This window comes from Rousettus aegyptiacus, unplaced genomic scaffold (genome assembly GCF_014176215.1).
Source record: "Rousettus aegyptiacus isolate mRouAeg1 unplaced genomic scaffold, mRouAeg1.p scaffold_m13_p_2, whole genome shotgun sequence".
In the NCBI taxonomy this organism is placed as follows: domain Eukaryota; kingdom Metazoa; phylum Chordata; class Mammalia; order Chiroptera; family Pteropodidae; genus Rousettus; species Rousettus aegyptiacus.
This window is the reverse complement of record NW_023416295.1, coordinates 118,915,840-118,938,608: the sequence shown is the minus strand read 5'-3', so window position 1 is coordinate 118,938,608 and position 22,769 is coordinate 118,915,840. Positions and strand designations below refer to the sequence as shown.

The 22,769-nt window shown below is 34.8% G+C and overlaps 1 protein-coding gene across 9 annotated transcripts in view; it reads right to left on the bottom strand.

Moving 5' to 3' along the window:
• GRIP1 (glutamate receptor interacting protein 1) overlaps positions 1–22,769 on the bottom strand; it is a 585,894-nt gene that overhangs the window by 335,346 nt on the left and 227,779 nt on the right. For 2 of the 9 annotated variants that reach the window (XM_036238006.1, XM_016148485.2), the window contains exon 1: positions 9,448–13,891. The exons of 4 other annotated variants lie outside the window; for them this stretch is intronic. In XM_036238006.1, the coding sequence (XP_036093899.1) occupies positions 9,448–9,580 (133 nt within the window). In that variant the 5' untranslated portion in view covers positions 9,581–13,891. Of the gene's footprint in view, positions 1–9,447; positions 13,892–22,769 lie in introns of those variants that run through there. 3 more of the 9 variants (XM_016148486.2, XM_036238014.1, XM_016148484.2) reach the window with 2 other exon arrangements.

The following is a 22,769-nucleotide window of genomic DNA, read 5'->3' as shown; positions in this document are numbered from 1 at the left end:
ATATGAATGGCAACCACGGCCCTACCTTTTTCAGCAAAATAAAAATTCCCTTCTCCCAATAATTATGTCTCCTTTGGCTACAGACATACTTTACCTATTAGTGAAATATTGCGAAAGTCTTTATAGTTAAGCCTGGCTTGAAATCTACATTTTTCTAGGAAGACATGCATTCAGAATTCCAAACAACTCATTTTACAAATGGACTTTAAGGAAACAGCCCATTCAGAAGATGTCAATGCAAGCATTGCATTAAAATAAATAACTACATTTCTAACTCTGGATGGTTTTATGCCCTAGCTTCTTATGCAAATATTCACACAGTGGCTGTTTCTTCAATTAGAGTCAGCTCAAACAACTAGTTCTCAAAGAAGGATCAGCTAAAACACCCCTTACTCCATTTCCTACATTCTGTCCTGGAACTTTGATCTGATTTTCTCTACTGCACTTACCACTATTTTTTAAATTTTGTTTCCCTGTTATGTTGCTGCTTCCAGTAGGAAAGATTTTCTCTGTCTTCTCTACCTCTCTGTCTCCAGCACCTAGAATGATGTTGGACACATGGAAAGTATCATCGAGTATTCGCTGAAGGAATAAAAATGGTGGGAAGCTTACCAAAAATTGAATCTCCCTATTCTTGACAGGGTAGGGAAATCAAAAAGAAAATGTGGGCATTATACTCTATCTTATATTTTAAATAATACCAATTATGAAGAATTTACTTAGCCATAATTTCACAATATTTTGGAGTCAGTTTCTAGAACAGAGATCTTCGAAAGTTTAGTATATTAACTGCAATTTAACTCAATTTCTACACATCTATAGACCTAATTGCTGATATTTAGTTTAAATGCACAGATCCAGAGAACTCAGTTCTATGGTTCAATGTTTCAGAAAGCTTTTTGGCTGTAAGCTTATGAAACAGTTAATGAGATATTGGAATAGAATTCTAACACTTTGAATAAAAAAAGGCACAAAATCAATTCTATTATATATTCTAAAATACCACTGGAAATGTTTCCCTCTGGTATCATGGTGAAAATTCTATATTCCACATTTTATCTGATTTTTTTTTCTGAATTGGTACTTAATAAACACTTTTTGACTGAACTACTACTTAGGATATTCCATAATGAAGAAAAAACTATGATTGCCCACTTGGGAGCTGCTAAGTAAATAAATAAATAAAACAAAAACACAGATAGTCATTTGAGTGTCTATCACTCTTTTTCTTTAAATCAATTTAATGATTTTTAAGGTCAGTTTGCAGAGTTGTAACCAACATTACAGTCAAATTTTTAGACGCTTTCAATCATCCCGTAAAGAAACCTTATGCCTGTTTGCATTAAAACATGGTCTTTTGAGTCTAGATTATTTTTATTTAGCATATTTTGAGGCTCTTCCATGTTACAGCATGTACTAGTCCCCTATTTGTGTAAACACATTTAGAAATAGCTTTATCTCTAGGATATAACTAAATGGACAACACTAACAAAAATCCAACTTTTAGATCCTAACACCTATTTTAAGTTGCATTTCCCTTTGCGTAACTTAATAACTTACTTGCATTTAATCTGCTATATCATCATTATGAGAAATTAATAAAATTGGCAATCCTTTCAGTACTCATTACAAATCCCTTATTAAGGTATCCACAGCATTGATTTCTCTACCTGTTGAAACTCTTTCTTATATAATGAGAATTGTATGTTTTATCTGTTTTGCTTGTTTGGCCCCAAGAATAGTCAGCATAAGACTAAGTCAGAAGTCACCCTTATTAAGTTCATCTAGTCCCATGATTCATCCATCAAATCTATACACATATTCTCACATCTCTTGAGCCCTATCCCCTCACCATAACTCCAGCTTCTTTCTACACTGTAAGCTGCCTCCGAACAATTCTCCTTGGATATCTTCATGGCAAGTCAAACTCAGTATGTCGAATATATTCCTTCTGTTTACACCTACATTTTCCCACAACTGCCATACCTACTTTTTTATTTATGTCTCTCCCTCTAATCCCTTTTATACACTAATACCACACTAATCTTTCTAAAGTACAGTTCTTCCCTGGTTGTACCTCTACTAAAAAACCTACAATAGTGTCTCAGTGCTACACAATGAATTTAAGCTCCTTAGTCTGCCATTTATAATTACCTAACATGCTTCACTTAATGCCTTTAAAATGAGGCTCTCTTCTGTTTACATGTACTAAGTGTTCACTATGTATCAAGCACTAAGTACTGTAATTTGTCATTTAATTGACAATAACCTGATAAGGTGAGGAAACTGAGGCCCAGACAGATTTACTTGCCAGAGTCACATATCTATTAAAGGAAAGAGCCAGGATTCGAACTTAGGTAGTCTCATCCAGGTCCCACATATTTAATAGGCATGATACAGCTGCCTCTAAAGAAATAGATAACACCTTTGCACAAAGAAAGGGTGCTATTTTTGATCTCACAAATATCTAGGTAAGTGCACCGTACATGCGTGGTTGCACACACATGTATCTTTTTGAGGGCCTCACTGTCCTATACTTGGTATTCTAAAACACCTAGTTTCAGGGCACATGATGATAAAAAAAGAATTGTATGTACCTAATCCTATTTCACAAATAGGATTTGTAAATACTGGTGGCAGAACTCTGGTGAGATATAGATGGGGAAGTTGTGTGGTTTCCCCTAAAACAAAATTTAACTCTAAATGGAAAGTGAGGGCAAAGAATGTTAAATACATGCAATAATGCTGCTAGGAGAAATGTGCTCAAATTTGTCCACTGGCCATTTTCTCCTTCTTCCACCTGCTTTGGCTCTGTGCTGCTCTGTGAGACACAGCTCTACTGACTGAAACCATCAATGATGCCTTTCTCAGGGTCTTTGGTATTCCGCACTGGGATGTAGTGCCCTCAATTTACAAATAAGAAACTGAAGAAGCATAAAGATCAAAGTGAGTCATCTAAAGTCATTAGTTCCTTAGTCTCGTTAAGAAAATTACATTTTGGGAAAAAAAAGAAAATTACATTTTGGGAAGGTAGAAACTAAATGAACGAGTCTAGTTTCCATTTCTGGTGCTTACTTCTATCAAATAAAAATGCCCAAGTAATCATATTTTCCAAATTAAAAAAAATTACTCATATTATCAAACTAGAAATTAGCTGATCTGAGCTTCAATCCTGGTTCTAGCCCTTTCTAGCTATGTGAAGTTCAATTTGGGCAGGCCTACATATCTCAAGGATTAGAGATGGTGACTACAAAATTGTGAGGGATCTCTTATCTCTCATTGCCATCTGTTTTGCACATTGACTTGATTCTCTCCCATTCCAGACTGGCTTTTTTTCCTATGTGGTAGAGGGCATTGAGTTAAATTTGCAAACTCCCACAGGAGTACTCTGATTGATCCAGACCACTGCTAGACCAACCACCAAAGCTAAGGAAATGGTATAATATAATTATGTTGGTTCTGATCAATCAGTAATGACTGAATTGGAGTGGAAAGAGGGTTATTTTAAATATGAGGATTGTTCTTCCCAATGGGGGAAAAAGAGTTTCAAGGTAGACATATAGATGTCTACTACATCATGCAAAAAGAAAGTGCTAGAATGTTTTTCATTAAATAAAGGAAGGTTTTGTGATCTTGTAGAAATAAATTTTTTAAAAGAAGGAAAAAGGAAAAATTATCACATGAATGTGGGCCCAATACAGAGCTTTTCCGGGTTCGTATAGTTAAAACAAAAATAGCATTGAAGGAATTACTCATCTCCACATACCATATGTTATATCAGTAAAAGAATAATGTGAATAAAGAGAAGGCATGACATCTCATTGCACATTAAATTTAACAGAGTCTATACTTATCTGAGTCTAAATAAAATTTTGAGAATATATTGTATTTGTTGGAATATGAAACAACTGAACATATAATTTAGGATTCATTTAAAAGACATAGGTCTGTGCGGCGACTTGCCTTGTTTGCAAGTTAATGTCATCATATTGATTTAAACAAAAGCTGGATGTCCATTTATCAGGAATGCTAAGAAACGACATCCTATATTGAATACCAAGCCTTCCTAACTGAACTCCAAGGTTTCTCCTAATTCTAATATTATCTGACCAAATTATGCTGTTCTAAGTCCCCTGAATGGATATGCAGTGACAAAACTGGCTGTATTTGCAAACCACGGAATGAATGGGAGGTGATATAGGAAATACTGTTAGCTAGTTTTTAAGTCACTAACAATACTGTCATTAACGTCCTCTACAAATAAGACACCATATTAATTTGACTTGTAATATTACATTAGGAGTTAGTCTCTGCTCAGGAGTTTAGTTCAAGATAAGATGACCTACTGTCCAAAAGAATAAAGCCACCTAGGAGGGAAATGAACAGTTATAATCCATATGTAGCTGGATCCTACAACTTATAGATCATTGGAAAAGTCCCTGGAAGACTGAAAGGTGAGTGTAGAATAAGACCTAATAGGAGGTCTGCCTTCTACAAGGATCAGTGGGAGCTTGCATAAGTCACTTAATTCATTTGTATCCTAGTTTATTCATCTAAAGAATACTTGGGTTGGATAAATTGTATTTTAAGGTCACTTTCAACCTTAATATTTCTTTAAATTATTCCATGTGGGAAAAATACAGTTCGAGATAATAAAGTTGACAATACAAAATACCCCAGACAGATGGAACATGGTAGCCAATCAATTTTCGACAAAACAACTATACTAGAGATGGAAAATAATTTTAGGAAAGAAAAATAAGCAGTATAGTCATAAAGAAAGCAATCTTGCCATGTTTCTACATAATTGATGTTTCTTCTAATGTGTTTGGGATTTTTTGAGTCAAACTAAGTACAGGTAAGGTTTGAATTATCCAGTATCTCACACTCAAGGCCCGTCTGTTTGATGATCACTGTTTTTAACATAGAAATAAATGGCCTTTATGCTTATAAATCTTGGAGAGTAAAGACAACCTATGAAATGTGCTACCCTTTCTCTTTCCATTTTACCCTTCTTCTCCCCTTCCCATCTGTCCTCCCTTTTCCCTCCAGCAGCTGAAGAAGACATCAGCTCCCTGGATTGTGTGTGTTCAGCCTTTGAAAACATAGGAGCACGGATTAGGCATCTTTCCAAAGTATATGTAAAGGTTTTCATTCTATCTTTTTGGTACATTTATGAAGACAGAGAATCCTAATTAGATGTCAATTCTGAGGTGCAGAGAGGATGGGGTTACATGAATTTAAAAAAAACATCTTGTTAAAGGAACTAGTGAGAATGACTTGAATTAATTCCCCACACCAGTTCCTAAAAATTCTCACACTACACACGCCTATTACCAAAATTGTTTTTTCTCCAAGAAGAAGAATGCAGGGCATTTTTCAGGGAAATAAAAGAAAGTGAGCAGCCCTCTTAAAATGTAGTTTAAACATCTCAGGCACTTTAAAGCATGAATTGGCTAACTAGGGATTTACACACATACATTGTTTATTAAAGTAACTTAACTAACAATGTTTTTAAACACACATTTGTTGCTCAGGATCTATTAGAATAGGCAAACAACAACAGCAACAATAGTTTCTAAATACTATGACTTTTTCTCAAGAGGTCTAAACCATATATTCATGTTTCCTGCTTTCTCTAGTTTCCCCCAAAAGGACTTCAGGAGGAAAGCTGCATGGGTCACTAATGGCTGCCCTGAGCAGCTTTCAGCACATCTTTTCTCTCACCCAGGTGAGTCAGGAAGAAAACTGAGAAGTGCGGTTACCATGGAGGAACTACATGCCTAATTCAGTGCCATTATACATGTGCAAAGGTGCCAGGGTCATAAGTGAAAGTGGCTCACATACTCATTCCTATTCCTAATTCTTCCTTTTCTACTAATTCAAAACTCTTCCCTCCATGGACCACGGCAGGTCAGAACTTCTATCACGAATAGATTTAAAATCAATTTATCATCATCATCATCAGAGAACGCTCATAAAATGTACATTGTCTACTTTATAACTTGAATATTATCCAGTGTGGATAAATAAAAATATATGTAAAAATAGGGTGAGAGGGTTTATTTTTTGTATGAGATTGATCAAAATATGATCTGCCAAATCCTTTTAAAAAGGCATTGTTATAACACAGTATTTAATTAAAAACAAATAAAAGTACCAAATACAATAAAATTGAATTTCGGGATCCTTTTCTAGTTTTTTGTTACATACAATTTATTAATCAATTTTGTCGTCAGTGCCAGTTTTTCTTAAGGAAAAATACTAAATGAATCATCTGTGTGAGAATTTCAGAGTAAATGGTGCTTCTTGGCAGATAAGATTAAATGAAATATGAAGTCTAGGATTTACCAACAAATTCAGAATTTCATGGTTTATAAATATCCTCCAAAACTCCTTAATATTCAATGATAGATTATTATCTGAAAGAAACAGAAATTCCCCTACTGACAATTCCTACCAGAAAAACAATTCCCTCTGGGCACCCAGGTGAATTTTTTTGGCTTAAATCTGAGTTAAAATTCTTTGGTCAATATGTTGATCTGAACTGTTTTAGAAATAAAACAAAGTTTAAAACTGTATAGTTCTAGAACTTACAAAAATCTTAAGAATTAATTCCACTTCCTGTGAAAACCCAGAAAAGTTTGGGAATCTGCCCAGAGCATTTGTCCAGTTTAATTAACTCTAACTCTAGAATTATGAAAGGACTGATGAGTGATAAAAGCAGATTTTTAAAAATCAAATGTAGTCATCCCATCCATAACAACATACACATACATCAGCCAATATAAAATCAAGAAAGATTTAAAATCAATTTATCATCATCATCATCATCATCATCATCATCAAAAGTCAGTTTTGATGAAGCTACAAAAAAATCATCCATTTTTAGAATAATTTAATTTTCACAGGATCAGGTGCTACTGACATTTTAATTCAGTCTTTGGCACTTCATGAGACTATAAACTGTGCTGTATTTAAGATGAAGGAAAGAATGGTGAAATTCTAAATCAGAACCCACCATAGAGGAGACATTATTTAGGGATAAAATTAAATATCATCGAGCACTTAAGAACGTACTAAAGGAAGGGCACACTTATTGGAGAATTTTCCGAGAACATATTTCTAGCCCAATCTTTCAATAACGTATAGATAAAGGTCCTGTGGCAATCTGAATCACTAGATAAACCAAGAAGACAGTTAAGTTTCTTTCAAGAAACATATAATATAGGGAGAAACATGAGCAGCAACACTTCTTGTTCATCAATAGCACCATTAACTAAGATGTGATGTAAATTCCACTAAGTTTTGAGCCTTAATGTAAACAGTTTTTCTGAGCCATCTAGGGAAACAAAGCATAAACTTTCAAATTATGCCAAAGACTAATTAAAATAGATACACCACCATAGATGTAAACTGTATTATCCATTTGAGAGGACTGGTTGTAAGAATCAGTCTCCCCTTTAATACTTTTCTACAGCTATAAAATATAAGTGGATGTCTCCCCTATCCAATTCAGAAAGGCCCTGAAACTGAAATAAAAAGATGCATAAAGAGGTCATTATGTTGTATGACATATCTTCCTTAAAATCTCTGACTATTTAACGGTTGATGAGAAATGTCAAACTCAAGTGCCTGCATCCATTTTGACATATTCTGTTTACGATATAGCAGTTTGAAGTTGGCAACTCAACATTCATCTACCTTCACAAAGTTATATTACATAATAGGTGCTCTCTGATAAATCACAGGGTAAAACATGTCAGTTTTGCATCTAAAGCAAATAACATTTGATGTTTAGCATCTTATCTTTAGCATGAACTTGACAAATCAGATATGACATGATTCTCTTTAAGTTACCATGCTTGAGTATAAAGACTCCTGCCTTAGCTATATTATTCTCCTAACTTTAGTTTGAGGATATTTCTTTAGATATCTCCACAAATATTTTTTCTTGTAGGCAGATTTTGTACACTTATAAACTATCTCTGTCGTTTATAAATCTCTACCAAAACTAGTAGGGTGCAGGCATTTGAGAGATTTTTTTTTATTGTTTGTACAAACACATCACAATCAAAACCCAAGAATGTATGGCATTTGACTCAATATATAGTGGTTGTAAGAAATTTGCACAATGAACATCAATGTAATTAAAAGTTCTCAAGTTTCTTGTTTATCTCCAAGTTTTCAGAATTATGCATGCAAGCTGCCAGTATTTTTGATGTGACACAAATCTTAAATATATTACGGAAACTAAATGTAGGAAACATGTAATGTCACTGTAGTAGAGCAGATTATTCATATAAAAGCATTATAAAAGAGAAACATCTCTAAAACTCAGATATTATTCTATAAAAGCCACATAACTACATTATCAAAGCAAATGTCAAAGACTTATAATTTTGCATTATTATCTTGTTGCCACCTCATGACTTTTCAACCCTCAGTTTTCATCAATCACAGCAGAATTTTTGGCATTTAGACTTAAGTCTCATGGATTTCAATACCACAGAAATGAATTCTAAATTATTTATTAGTCGACAGTCACAGAGGTTGTAAATGGGATATATTACAACTGGACATCAAAAGGCCAGGGAGAATTAGAATTGAAATACAAGTTTATAAAGATCTTTATTTAAGAAATAAAAATAATTTTTGATTTTATAATGTAGATCATATATAACTGTTGGGTACTCACAAACTGAGTGATACCTGCATATAGCTGCTTTTTCTCTGCATGCTTAGGCATTTTGGGGACAAGTCTAAATCTCACCTCGAACTTTTCAAGGACTGATAAGTACAAGAACTATTCTAGTTCTCTGCTACTTATAAGCTAATTTACAAATGTTTTCATATGGATATATTATTTTATTCTACAGGTATCATTGCTTCTAGTTGACAGCAAATAAGAATTCCCTTAATAACGAAATTATGAATGTGCATCAGAGGAAAGCATTTGAACTTCTTTGTACAAACAACACCTTAGATTAATCATAGATAACTGTCTAGAAGTCTCTCTAAGGACCATTAAACATCACTATCAACTTGAACAATTATTTCTTCCAAATAAGCTAGCATTCCCTATTCTGAAAGAAAAAAAAAAAAGCAGTTATTAACAACAACTCCAACAGAACATATTATAACCACCTACTATATTGGCTTACGAGATAATTTTTTGAATGGTTCATTTAAATGATAACATAATCAATTAATTGCACTTAAAATATTGATCATGTGTATAGACCTGAGCTAGTTATGTTGTCTGTATGCTATCTGATGGCTATTCTTGCAACAAATCAAGCAAAATGTAGCACTTCAGTACTTACAGACTGCTCACCCAGAATACCATCTGGGAAACCTTTTGCATTTAAGATTCAAGCTCCACACACGGTTTATTGTTAGTCCCAGCATGCTAGAAGGAACAGGAGGATGGAGGGAAGCGCTTACTTCGAAAATGCTCTGAAGCGTAATAATAGACATCCTCATAGCCCTCGTGATAATCCTCTTCTGGTCGGTACTTTTTCCCCTTTCTTCTCCTAGATCTTCTTATTTGCTTCACGAAACCCAGGAAGCGTTCCATCTCTCCTTCACCGTGCAGCCTGGCTCAGCCAGCGCCTGAGCGGAGCAACAGCCCAGCTGCTCCGGGAGCTGGTGGAGCATGAACGCCCAACCCCGAACCTGGGGCCGGGACACGCTAACCCTCCATCTGCCTCTGTGCGCCCCTCAACGCTGAGATTTTAGCCATGCGAGGGAAAATATAAAAGCGATATGGGTTTGCCTTGACAGGATTTCTTACTTTGCTCAGGAAACTGTCAAATGTGCAATTTAAAAAAATAAATAAATAAAGGAAAAGAGAAAGTAAAATGATAAGAAAGAATAAGAGAAAAAATAAACAGCGAAGCTTTGGACTTCAAACAGCTTCGGAATATAACAGAACAAAGTTCAACAAAAGATTCAGTTGAGAGAGGAGTCCCAGCACTAGAATTTCACTCTCCGACATCTCCATCATCAGGGGCGGGGGTGCAGGAGAAAAGAGGGGCGGGGAAACACCTAGTCAATGGGCTGAACCAAAGCTAAAAGACTGAACCGACTTTTTCTTATCTGCTAATCTCACCCCCTGATCTAGCACCCTTTATAGCAAAACTCAGTGCTTACGAAACTTCTTGGAAAGCTATTGTTTTGCAACGGGCAAACTGATTAACCCTTTGTGTGCTCTTGCATATCATACTAATGAGCAACAAAGTGGTTTCATCCATATGCACTGCCTCTTGCTGACAAAAGTGTGCAGTATGTGTTAATTGGAGCAGCAGGGAGAAGGCTCAGCAGCTGCTTTCAAATGACACATTTGCCCACTGGGCATTAATGTATTCCAATTGCTATTTGATCTAAATATTAAAATGCACTTCGCAGAGAGCCTTCTCATAGGCTTAGTAACAGCATACCATAATCAGCAAATAAAGGAAACTGCATGGTTTGGGGGGAAAGAAATACAAATAATCCAACTCTGCTTATACTGAATTCAAATAAAAATCTAGCTGAGTTGTTACACTTTTTAAAAATGAAAACAAATGGGCTAAAGAGCAAATAAAATATAGTTCTTGGTGAAGATGGAGGGAGAGAAGTTTCTAAAACTGCTCAGAGCCCATTCATCTTTCATCTCTAAAATGAAAACCTTTTTTTTTGTTGTTGTTTTGTTTTGATTTTGTTTTTAAGTACTACAATCAGGAACACTTCGGACTAGATGAAAGAAGTACTCCAAACTCTACACAGGTCAGCATTAACCATGAGTAATCTTTTCCTCTCTAGGTACTTTCTTCAGGTCTTTAAATGAATTTGAATTTTCAACACCAGGAAAAATTCAATTTGTTTACAATATAACTAATCAAACATGTCAGCACATTACCTGCTAAACTAATAATAATCTGCAACTCCATGTTCTCAGAAATGTAATTTTTAAAAAGCTTCTTACTGTATATGAGTCACTCAATATCTATTATTAAATTTACAAGCAATTTGTCTCTCTTTTAGATTTAGACAGTTCTCTATTTTCAGGTATTAATTGCTAATGATAGAGAAGGGAGACATTTACTGGAAAGGTAAATATCAACCAAGAACATTTCAGCTCTGAAATGTGTAAAATTAAATTCAATGAATTCTCCCTTTTCCTTTACATTTCCTTTTTTTTTTATGCCTTACAAGCCAGTTTGTGAAGAGAAACAGAAACTTAGCGATGCTGACAAAAAGATACTACAAAATATTTTATGAACATCTTTAAACAAAAATTCACTTGTTCTTAGGTTCCAAATTTTTTCTTTATTATTCTGACTCTCTCAACCAAAATAAACTAGAGCAGTTAAAAACAGCGAAATTTAAAGACCTGGAATCTAGACCTTGAATAGGTCACTAAATAAATGATAATAATATATAACCTTTTCATTTAATTCTCCTAACAACCTTTATAATAAGGTGATACCTCTATAGATGAGAAAAGAAGGTTCAAAGATGTTTTAGTGCTTTGTCCAAGATCACACTGCTAGGTACTACCTACTACAGGTATTTTTTTCATACAGATTAAAAGATTATCTTGTCTAAGAATTATTTGCAGTAATTCATTGTTTTCTATGTGAGTTTCTATTGAAATGAAGTTTGAAAATAATTGTTGACTTTCATTTTTAACTGGTTCATGTAATTTGTCAAGTACACCTGTCCTCAGAGATAATGCAGGCAACAGATTTTACCCAACTACCCCTGAATTAAGATAATTCTTAAATTAGTGAAATCCACAGTTTTTAAGTTTCATAGTTTTAAGCTTCTAGTTTAATCTAAAAGGACTGACATTATAGAACAGATGATGCTTCATTAGAGAAAAGGTCAGTTTTGTATAGACCAACTTAAAACATTTCACCAGAGTTTACTGATTTGTAATTTTAGTATTCAAAGAGCCTGAGAGTTTCTCAAGCAGTGCTAAGTAACTCTTTTTGAACAAGAATCAATACAAAGTAAAACTGCCTACATACAAAACTGTTTTCAGAAATAAACAGAAAGTATGCTGAAAGCACCATTCTATTATTTTCCTAGTTTTGAAGGATTTTATTTTGGAGGTTAACATTTCACTATCTGATTATAATGACAAAATTTTTACACAAGAGAATGTTTGGTAGTACTAGGGAAGAGTTCAGAGTTCAGCCATATACTTGGAGGGGTATGGCAGAGGAGGTAATAGCCCTGTTAATATAACTACAGAGGCTCAGGAAGCACGAATAGGGAATCTGATCTTTAGCAGCAGTCCACCTGGGTCACAAAGAATGAAAGAATGCAGCAGTGTACCACGTGAGGGAGGGGGAGCATGTATATATGTGTCACAATCCAAAAGACAAAAGGCAAGACACTAGCTACTACGCCTGAGGGGTGGTGCAGGTGGACCAGATCCTTTCATCAAACTTCCTGGGTCCACACCTCTGAATTCTTCCCATCTTCCATCTTAAATTCTACTTATTTATTTTTTTATTAGATGGAGGATCAATCAAAAGTCTTTTAAAAAATTGTGGTTATGCAATAGCTAACTAGTATCCCATAATAATTGACAAATGAGTAGAGGATCTTCAGGTCCATTTAGTTAGGTTTATTCTCATTGCTGTAGAGAATCGTCCTTTTCCCCCATAGCATGGTGGTAAGTGGTGCTATTCACCACTTATTGCATTCTGCAGTCTAAACAGATAGGATAGCTGAAAGGTTGCAAATTGCAGTTCACAGAACAAGTGTCTCCCATAACTGTGTCCAGTTTGGCTCACGTTAAGTGTTGTTCCGTTTGTTTCTTTCTTTCTCTTAAACTGGGCCAATATTAAAAGTCAGGAATTTCACAAATAAATCAGACATTGTTTTCTTTTCTTTTAAAGTCAAAAGATCTGGCAACTCTGGGCCCAATTCCAAAGTAGTGACTACTGATCAGAGCTGAGTAGTGGCTGCCACCCATAAATAAACATGTACTTTCCACTTAACCACAGTCCCTTTCCCTGGGTGCAATTTCCTCATTCAGGTACCACCTGTCCCTTGCAGGCAATTATGCTTGTGAACCATGGTTGAGCTACTATCCTGACTAGCCAGGTCCAAAACACTAATTTCTTTAAGAGAAATTTCAGCTCCCCTGTATTTTCACATAAAGAAAACAGATTATTATGACAAATTGGTTTTAGGTGAGTTAAATGTTCACTAAAGTATAAAATTAAATTTCTTAGAAAAAAAGTGTTCACATGTGAAAATGAGGCAGGTTGAATTATTCAACAAAATGTGCTGCAATAAAGAACAGCAAATATTAAAAAAAAAAAAAAAAAAAAGCTAATTCTTTTCTTTCTTGGAAGTAGAACTGCCTAAATGGCATTTCCATGGTTTCCATACTCTCCTGAATTGGATTCTCCATCTCTTCAGGAAAAGAGGACTAGACCAACTATTAAGATTAAATCTTCAATTTACAACTCTCCATATTTACTCGCTGAGTAAGTAGTACTCTTCTGTGTGTATTTAGATTAAATAAAGTCACAGTATTTTCTGAGTAGCAGTAGGGAACACCATTTACTAGAAAAATCTTTGAGACACTAAATCATTCTGACCCATGTTAGAGGCCACAGCATTTGCATACGATGCCAAGAACCTCGGCAGACTTCCCGTAACCTGAGGGGAGACACACCGACATACTGAGGATGGCAGAGTAGGAAGGGAAAACACTGTGGTCTCCGGCAATGACTGTATCGTTAGGCCCAGCACCACTCTATTGTAGCAAATGGTTTGTAATATCCTCCTTTACTAGTCTAAATGAAATTCATAGGTCATATGACCCAGGCATACATAATTGAAACACAAAAAATCTTAATAATATAGTTAAATATATTTTAATAATATGTATTTAAATTAGTAAATCTGAGGACACAACCACACCAGAAGATGTAGTTAGATCCTTGCCTCTATATCTAAGAAGTAATTTCAAATTTAAGAGATGATCAGAGCCATTCCACACAATATAGTGAAAACAAAAGGGTAGAGTCACAGGCGGACACCACAGTAGAAATTAGTACTTTCACTTACATCAAAACTGTGAAAAATATCTCAAGTCAAAAGAATAAAAAGAGAAGTCACGGATCGGGAGAAAATATTTGCGAAAGACACATCTGATAAATGAGTGTTGTCCAAAACAGACAAAGAACAAAATACAAAAATACTAAAAGAATGCTTAAAACTCACCAATAAGAAAACTACCTGATTAAAATATGGGCCAAACACTTTAACAGATATCTCACTGGAAAAAAAGATAGATGAATGGCAAATAAGCATATGGAAAGATGCTTCACATGATATGTCATCAGGGTTATACAAATTAAAGCAACAATGAGATACCACTACACACCTATTAGATGGCCAAAATCTGAAACAGTGACAACACCAAATGCTGATGAGGATGGGGAGCAACGGTAATTTTCCTTCATTGCTGGTGGAAATGCAAAATGGTACAGCAACTTTGGATGGCAGTTGGTTTCTAACAAAACTAAGCATATTATTACCATACGATTCATCAATTGAGCTCCTTGGTATTTACCCCAAAGATGTGAAAACTTACGTCCACTCAAAAATCTGCACTCAGATATTTATGGCAGTTTAACTCATAATTACTAAAACTTGGAAGCAACCAAGATGTCAGTAGATGAGTAGATAAATAAACTGTGATACATCAGATAATGGAATGTTATTCATCTCTAAAGAGAAATAAACTATCGAGCCCTGAAAAGACAAGGAGGAAACTTAAATGGATATTACTAAGTGAAATAAGCCAATTGGAAAAGGCCACATACTGTTTGATTCCAACTTTATGACATTAGAGAAACGGCAAAATTATGGAGACAGTAAAAATATAAGTAGTTGTCGGGAGCTGGGGGAGGGAGGGATGACTAGGCAGAGCACATAGGGTTTTTAAAGCAGTGAAACTACTCTTGATATTATAGTAGTACACACATGTTATTACACATTTGTCCAAACTCATAAAATGTACAACACAAAAACTCTAAAATAAATAATTGACTATGGGTGATAATGATGTGTCAATATAGGTTCATGGATTGTTACAAATATACCACTCTCATGGACGGATGTTGATAATGAAGAAGGCTATGTGTGTGTGAAGAAGGGGTATATGGGAAATCTCTGTACCTTCCACTCGATTTTGCTGTCAGTCTTAAACTGCTTATGCCTCTGTATATAACAGCATTAGCTTCTAGGCTCAAATGATTATAAATAATTTTTCACTTTCAGAAATAATTTATTCATGTAGATTTTTTTTTAATTTTATATTTTTAAAAGGTGTAGAGATGCAGGCCAAAATTTCAGTTTGTAAGAGTTCCTTCCTCATTTCAGGACTTCTAGCATCCCAGACCCCCATCCACAGAAGGCTGATAGTCTCCTTGTCAGTCTCTCCTTGCCCAATATTGTGACAATCCAAAATGTCCCTCTAAGTTTCCAGTAGAGGCATTTTGCATTGCTCTGGCTGACAACTACAGAACTAAATTAACCAAGCAAATGCTGCTCTACCCCTAGAATTCTTTCTATGCATTGCCATTATTCCCCAATCCCTTTTCATTGTCTTTGCTCAAGATACTTTGAAGAGTGAAGACCAATTTTATCACTCAGCTATTTCAACAGTTGATATTCAAAGATAGCTAGCATCCTAAGAAATCTGAAATGGTATAATACTAATATTTTCTGTATTCTTACTTATCATAAATTTGTTAGAAAATTTGTTAAGTTCCAAAACGAATGCTTCAAACTAAAAATAAGTACTTTATACCAGGTCCAAGGTGTTTAAGTTATTATTCTACACTTAGATTTACTAGAATAAAAACACTGTTGTTATACTAGAATTAAGTCATTCTAGATAAAGAGTAACCAAATCCCTGCAATCAAGAAATACTTACATTTATTTAAGTAATAAAAATACTTACATTTATTTAAGTAATAAAAACACTTATTTTCATTGTTTAAAACACATAGTTAAACAATTTGCTCATAGTCATGGTCTAAACAGGGCTTTCATCAAAACCTGAAATAAAATGCTTTCAATGTAAACATAAATTTCTTAAAACTCTCCTCAGCCACGCATAACTGTAGATAAGTAGACACAGCCGCACAGAGATAGGCATTCATTGTTCCTAGTATATATAGTAGGTGCTCAATAAATCTTTTTGTCGCATTGATATGACAGCAATGCCAAGATGCCTTAGTTAACAAGAGAAAAAATCTAATCACACAGTTTCTTAGGAACTTAGATTCACAAAATATTGATATTCCCCTCTCCCCACCAATATTCAGTCCCTAGGTTCCCACAAGAACCACACTAGAAACCGTACAAGGCCCAGGCCTAGAACGATCTCCTCTTGAGGCACCTGTGACTCCACTCGAGCAGAGCACTGGACTTTTCCTCTGCACTCCACTAGTACTTTGCTTCTGCTTCTTTTAAAATAATATCTCTTCCCCCTTTGCTCAAAGGTGCCTATTGTGTTGAAAGTCTAGTTAGTATATAGTAGTCATTTTACTAACATATGATATATAAAATGGTATGCATATTTTCATTTAATGTGCTATCTTTTTTAGTCCAGGGAAAATTATAAATATATATTTAGTTTACTTATAACTTTTAACTCGCTTTGCTCTTTTTTCTTATAAAACATTTTCCCATAAATTAATCAACAATAATATAATGGCAGCAACAATATCAAATTTAAATATTTATTGCCATAAGCCAGTCTTGAAGAATTTCATGTACTCATGTAATCCTCCCAACAATCTTATAAAGTTGATATCATTTATCTTTATTCGTAGGTGAAAAAAGGAGATACAGAAAAGTTAAGTAACTTGCTCTCAACCACACAGCTAAGGGGTGGCACATTTACTAGTCTGAAGTGAAATTCCTAGATTACATAACATACATATATATATATATATTTTAATTTTAAATACATATATAAAATTTTAAATTTTTTTTAATTTTTCAATTATATTTGACATACAATATTGTATTAGTTGTGGGTGTACAATATAGTGATTAGAAATTTACATAACTTACAAAGTGCTCACCCCAATAGGTCTAGTACCTATCTTGCATCATACATAGTTTTAATATTATTCATATATACAATTTAAAATATATAACCGCCTAATAAGAAACCAGGAAGTTTAGAGTTTATGCTCTTAAATATCATGGTATGCTGCCTTTCAAGAGATTTCTACTTTAACAGTATTATTTCAATGATTATAACAAATTGCTATGGTATTTAGATGTCATTGCATACATTCGAATGAGTGATCTAATAGGGTTTATTTAAAATTGTGATATGCTAGAAATGATCTATTTTGCAAATAGATAAATGATGAAAATTATGCTGAAAAACTTTCGATGTGCAGTTAAAAATCTGTGAGGGGAATGTATTTGTTTTTCAAATTCCCTTGGTTCAAAAATGTTTGAGAACACTGCCTAAATGTGGAGGTGGTTCCTTTTTACTTCTGTATCCTTGGCTGGAAAAGCATCTTACTATATGCTCTATGGCTGGTGAGTGGAAGGATAGAATGCAGAGTGAATAAATGAAAGAATGAATAATTGATTGAGTGAGGACCAAAGAGACAAGATTTGCCTAAGATCACTCACTGCAAGCGGAAAGTTTTTCTATAGTGGAAATATAACTGTGTCCTGTCCCCTGGGCTTACAGGTCATGGAGAAGACAGGGGTGTGAGAAGAGGCATGAAAGACACAAGTTTAGGCTTGCCGTCTTCATTCCTGTGAGGCTCCAAGAGAACACACCCTGTAAGCTACTGCCCCTTTAAGTAGACCTGGACCTGAAGGTGATACACGGAGCAGACCTAAACCAGACAGCCTGCAGCCAAGTCCACATGTCTTGTGGCCTGAAGCAGAGCTGTCAGGTTGAGCCCAGGTTGATTAGCCCAATTGCCAACTCCCTGCACACCAGTGAGAGGGAGAAAAGAAATGACTGCTGTCATAAACCACTGGATTTGGGGGGTGGCTCCTAATGCAGGCCTATTAGTAAATGCTGACTAAGGCACCACTGCATACTTGCCTAGTACAGTTCATGCTGCATTACAAATGTCTTTTTTTTTTTTTTTAATCTTTCTGACTAGACTGGGAGATACATAGAACAAGAGCCATATCTTACTGATATTTAGATCTTTGGTCTCTGTCTGGCACAATACTAGGTGCACACTAGATGTTGAATACATGTTTAAAGATGAAAGAATGAAGTGTTATATAATTTCTGAGGTTTCTTTCTGAACAGATTGCAACCACTTGAGCATCGACCCCTAGAAACTGAGTAGGCCCAGATACATGCTGGGGGAACCTCAGAAGCAAACCGAGACTGCCTAGAAAATGCCTAGGAAATTTCCTAGTTCTAGAACATGACTGGCACTGATCCCTGTTCCCACGTTCCAAGAATGAGCATCTTGATACACAATGCACCCATGAGGAGAATCCTTTCTGGGCCTTCCAAAACTTGAGACAAGGATGTGAAAGATTCTCTTCAGTTTAAGGGTCAGTAATGGCTACTTGTTAGAAAATCTTAATTGGGTTTGGCCTTAACTCTTAAGAAAACACACACACACACACACACACACACACACACACACACACGCACATGCACACACACACTTTACTCTCTTTGCCCATTAAAAACTGAATTTGTGCCTTCTCTATGTTATTTATTTTTAACCCCTGGTAGATGTTTGGGGAATGGAATGTTTCCGAAATTCTGGATTATAGAAAAATAATCTCACAGACCATGTAACTCAAAGGCCAATCCAAAATAAGGAATTCTGGTTTACCTGTTTAAGTTTCACTGATTTGAACTATTTCGGTCAAAAAATTTGGCCTCATGGTGAGAACAAAATGTGAAAAAAAAACAACTTTAACCTCTATTATTCTGTTTTTGTACAAAGATTAAATATGCCGGAAAAGAAGAATGTAAACTGTTGGATTATTTTTTTCAAGAAGAACGATATGATATGTTGAGTTTGTTGCTAAGTCTTTCAAAATAGTCAAATTAGTTTTGTAAGTGTACATAATATCCCATATTTGTCTAATTTTTTTTCCACACTGATTTTACTAAATGGGTATAAGGTATACTAACTGGGCATGTTGTACAATGTGCCTTTTAAGTATCTCATTGCTGGAGGATGAAATAAGGCTAAATAAACACAGAAAAGTATCCCAGTGCAATTTATAATAGGTACCGTATCATTAAATGAAAGGAGAATGCTATTCTTTTTATATCCTCACCCACACACTAAGTCTCCACTGAGCTCCAGATTCATGCAACCATATCCAACCTCTACTAAGAAGCATTATAGGTATCTCTAAGATAACAAGGTCAGAAATTCCAGGCACATCTCTCAAACCTGCACCTCCCATCTCAATAAACAATATTATCGTTCCACCCACCAGAGTCATCCTTGATTCCTCTCCTTTACAAGACCCACATCCAATTTATCAGCTATACCTTCAAAATGAATCCCAAATCTAACCATTTTATGCTCCACCACCTGCCCCCAAACCCAGCCAGCATTCTAATTGGGCACTCTATTTCTACTCTTGCTCATAAAATAAAACTCCACAATCCTTCTCAGGGTCTTTAAAGCCCAAATTGAGCTCATCTCTGTCAACTTCTTTAGGCTTCTTCTCATATTACTCTTCACAATGACCTTCCTGTGTCTGGGAAAATGTCAAGCCCAGAGCTGTTGTCCTTTCTGTTAACTCTGCACCAAGTGTACTGCCCCCAAATGTTTGCATAGATGGATCTTTTTGTGTTATTTAGATCTCAGCTCAAATTTTGTCTCCTTCTGGTGAGGCCGTCCCAGATCTCCCCTCCCATTATAAAAGAGCCCCCACAGACACATTCCATCATATCATCCTGTCACTTCTCACTGTCGGAAATTACTTTGATAATGTGCTTATTACTTGTATGTTATCTGTTTCTCCTCTTCCAGGATATGACCTGCATGAGAGTATAGGCCTTTACCCTCGCGTACACTGCTCTGTCTTTGGGGTATGAACAGTGCCTGGCAATACAGACAAACAATAAGCATTTCTTGAATGAGTGAATCAGATTTGGTGTGAGATAAGCACAAATTATTCATGGTTCGTGGAAACATACTATTTAAATTATATAAGGGCCTTTGAAGTTTCCTTCCTATAAAGTATTAAATATCAAAATCACCCAAGAAGGATATAAAATAGGCCAGTCCTAAAGGCTGGTCAGAGCTGGCAGAGATTAAGTAGCTAGCATGTCACAGGTGCTAAATACATTTGATAGAGTCAATAGATGAATCCTTAAAGCTACAGACATTCCAGAAGCCTTTTAAAGCTAATGGTTTTAAACTCTGTACTAAACGTGTAACTAAAGCTAATATCAAGTAGAAATATAGCTTAGAATTCCCCCTCCTTGTTCACACCCACTGCTTAATAAATATTGATTGTGCAGTATGTATATAGGGTACAGTTGAGCACACGTATATGCAAACAAAAGAATAAACAAGCCAAAGTTTCAATAATAAAAGTTAAAAAGAGAGGCATGAATGTAGGTTAATCCAAACTGGATAAACAGTTCCTAAAAAAGGAACAACTTTTAAATACTTCAATAGCAAACTAGATAAGTGTGCTGTAAATGACAGCTAGAATTGGGGTCTAAGAAATGGCTTTAAGAGAAAAAGGTCAAAAAGGTAAGATGAATCATATGACAAAGCACTTAGAGGGAAAAAAAGAGAAATTTAAGTTAGATTAGTCATCACAACTCGAAAGTCAGTGTATAGGAAACTATTTTAAATATCAAGAAAATCTTCCTGTAGTCAAATGAATCAATTAAAAAAATTCTAAGCTTTTTGAAATGCAATGCTTTGGTAAAATAAATCAACCAACCAAGGAAACATAAATAAACAAATAAATGTTGCTATTTAAAAATAGATTTTTCTTGCTCTCTAGTAGTCTGGAAGGACAAGTGAAAGAGAGAGAAAGATAGAAGGAGGGAGGAGGAGAGAGGGAGGAAGGGAAGGAGGGAAGGAGACAGGAATTGTGAATGAATTCCCAGGCAATAGAAACCATTAGGTAATATATTGTCCAGAATGATCAATATGGAGCTTACATGGGTCCTGTGAAGTCTTACGATTACGTAAAAGGACTTCATAATCAGCACTACTTTCCCCTATCACTTGAAAGCATCTAGCTGCATAAAAATAATAACATCTTTCAACCAAAAGAGGCTTTCTACTCTAAATCTATGATATGTTACATATTCAGGGAAAATACAAATTCAACAATGCACATTTTCCAAAACCCTATAATATGACACATTTAGCATTTCAAATTTAGAAATTATTTTTGTTTTAATTTTTAATTTTCCTATGCTCATTCTACATTTAGTTATTGATTGACTACATTAATTCATTTTACATAGTAGAAAAAAAATCTTTAAAAACTGACAGCATAATCTCGGTTATTCCAGCCCTTTGAAACCTAATATATTTCGAATCTCAGAATGACTGCCTGACATTTCATTTTGCAAGAGTCTAAACAACTACAATAAATTTACAAATGCAGACATGCCACAGTTAAATTTCATTTCACGCTTAGTAAGCAAACATTATCAAACTATAAGCACTGTCCTCCACTGTCTTTTTAACTGAAAATCTTATAACCAATGGATAGTCGACCTTGAAATATTTCACAGGTGGATGAATGTGCTTAGTTTATTCATCAATTTGCAGACTAGTAAACTTAGGTGTTACGTATTACATAGAGCAGGTGGCTTTATGCTTTATTTAATAAACAACACAAATAATTAGTGATCAGATAAAAACAAATTTGAGACCCAGTTAGGAATTATTCAGGGAAAAAATCTTCTAAAAATAATGAGTACTTCTTTCTGCATTCAAATTTCTTTAGAAATTTGCTCCACTTTCACTTTTAATGGCAAATTTCTTTAAACAGTTTGCATCAATTCCGATGAAAGCGGAAAATACCTTCATTGAAGAAATCATCAGATTATATAGTTTGTGAAACTCAATGAGGATTGAGTGCTATAGAGGGATGGGTAACTACTATATTTATAAGTATTTACCTGTATTTTTAGGTTATATATAAAGAAAGTTTTCTTAAACATGATTGGTTTTGTAATACTGTCAATTCATTTGTTATTCTGTAGATATCAGTTACTAAGTAAATGTAATAAAGATACAACATTAAAACATACAGGAAAAACTCTTAGCATACTTTATAATCTTGATACAAAAATCCCACTTAGTGTGTGAGAAACTTCTGTTCAATTTTTATATATTCAGTTTAAAAATTGTTACACAGTATCGACTTTCAATTACAAATTATTAAAAAGGCAAATTACCAAAGCCAATCTTACATCAGGGAGAATGATTTTGACTAATGAAACATTAAAACTGACAAATACGAAGAAATTTTCTTTAAAGTTGCAATATACACTATTCACCAGTAGGAAAGATTAATCCTATAGAGCCCAAGATGTTGGTTTTAGTCATGATTTGCTTCTAATGCTAGTGGGCAGTACAGTCAGTTTTCCATATCGACTTTTTCTTTCAAATCATTGGTGCATCACTGAGTAAATTTCTTTCCATAATCAGTACCCTACTGACGTCGAACTCTCCAGAAGTGGTGTCATTATTTTAGTGATATAGTTAAAATCGAACTCTTGTTTAAAGCC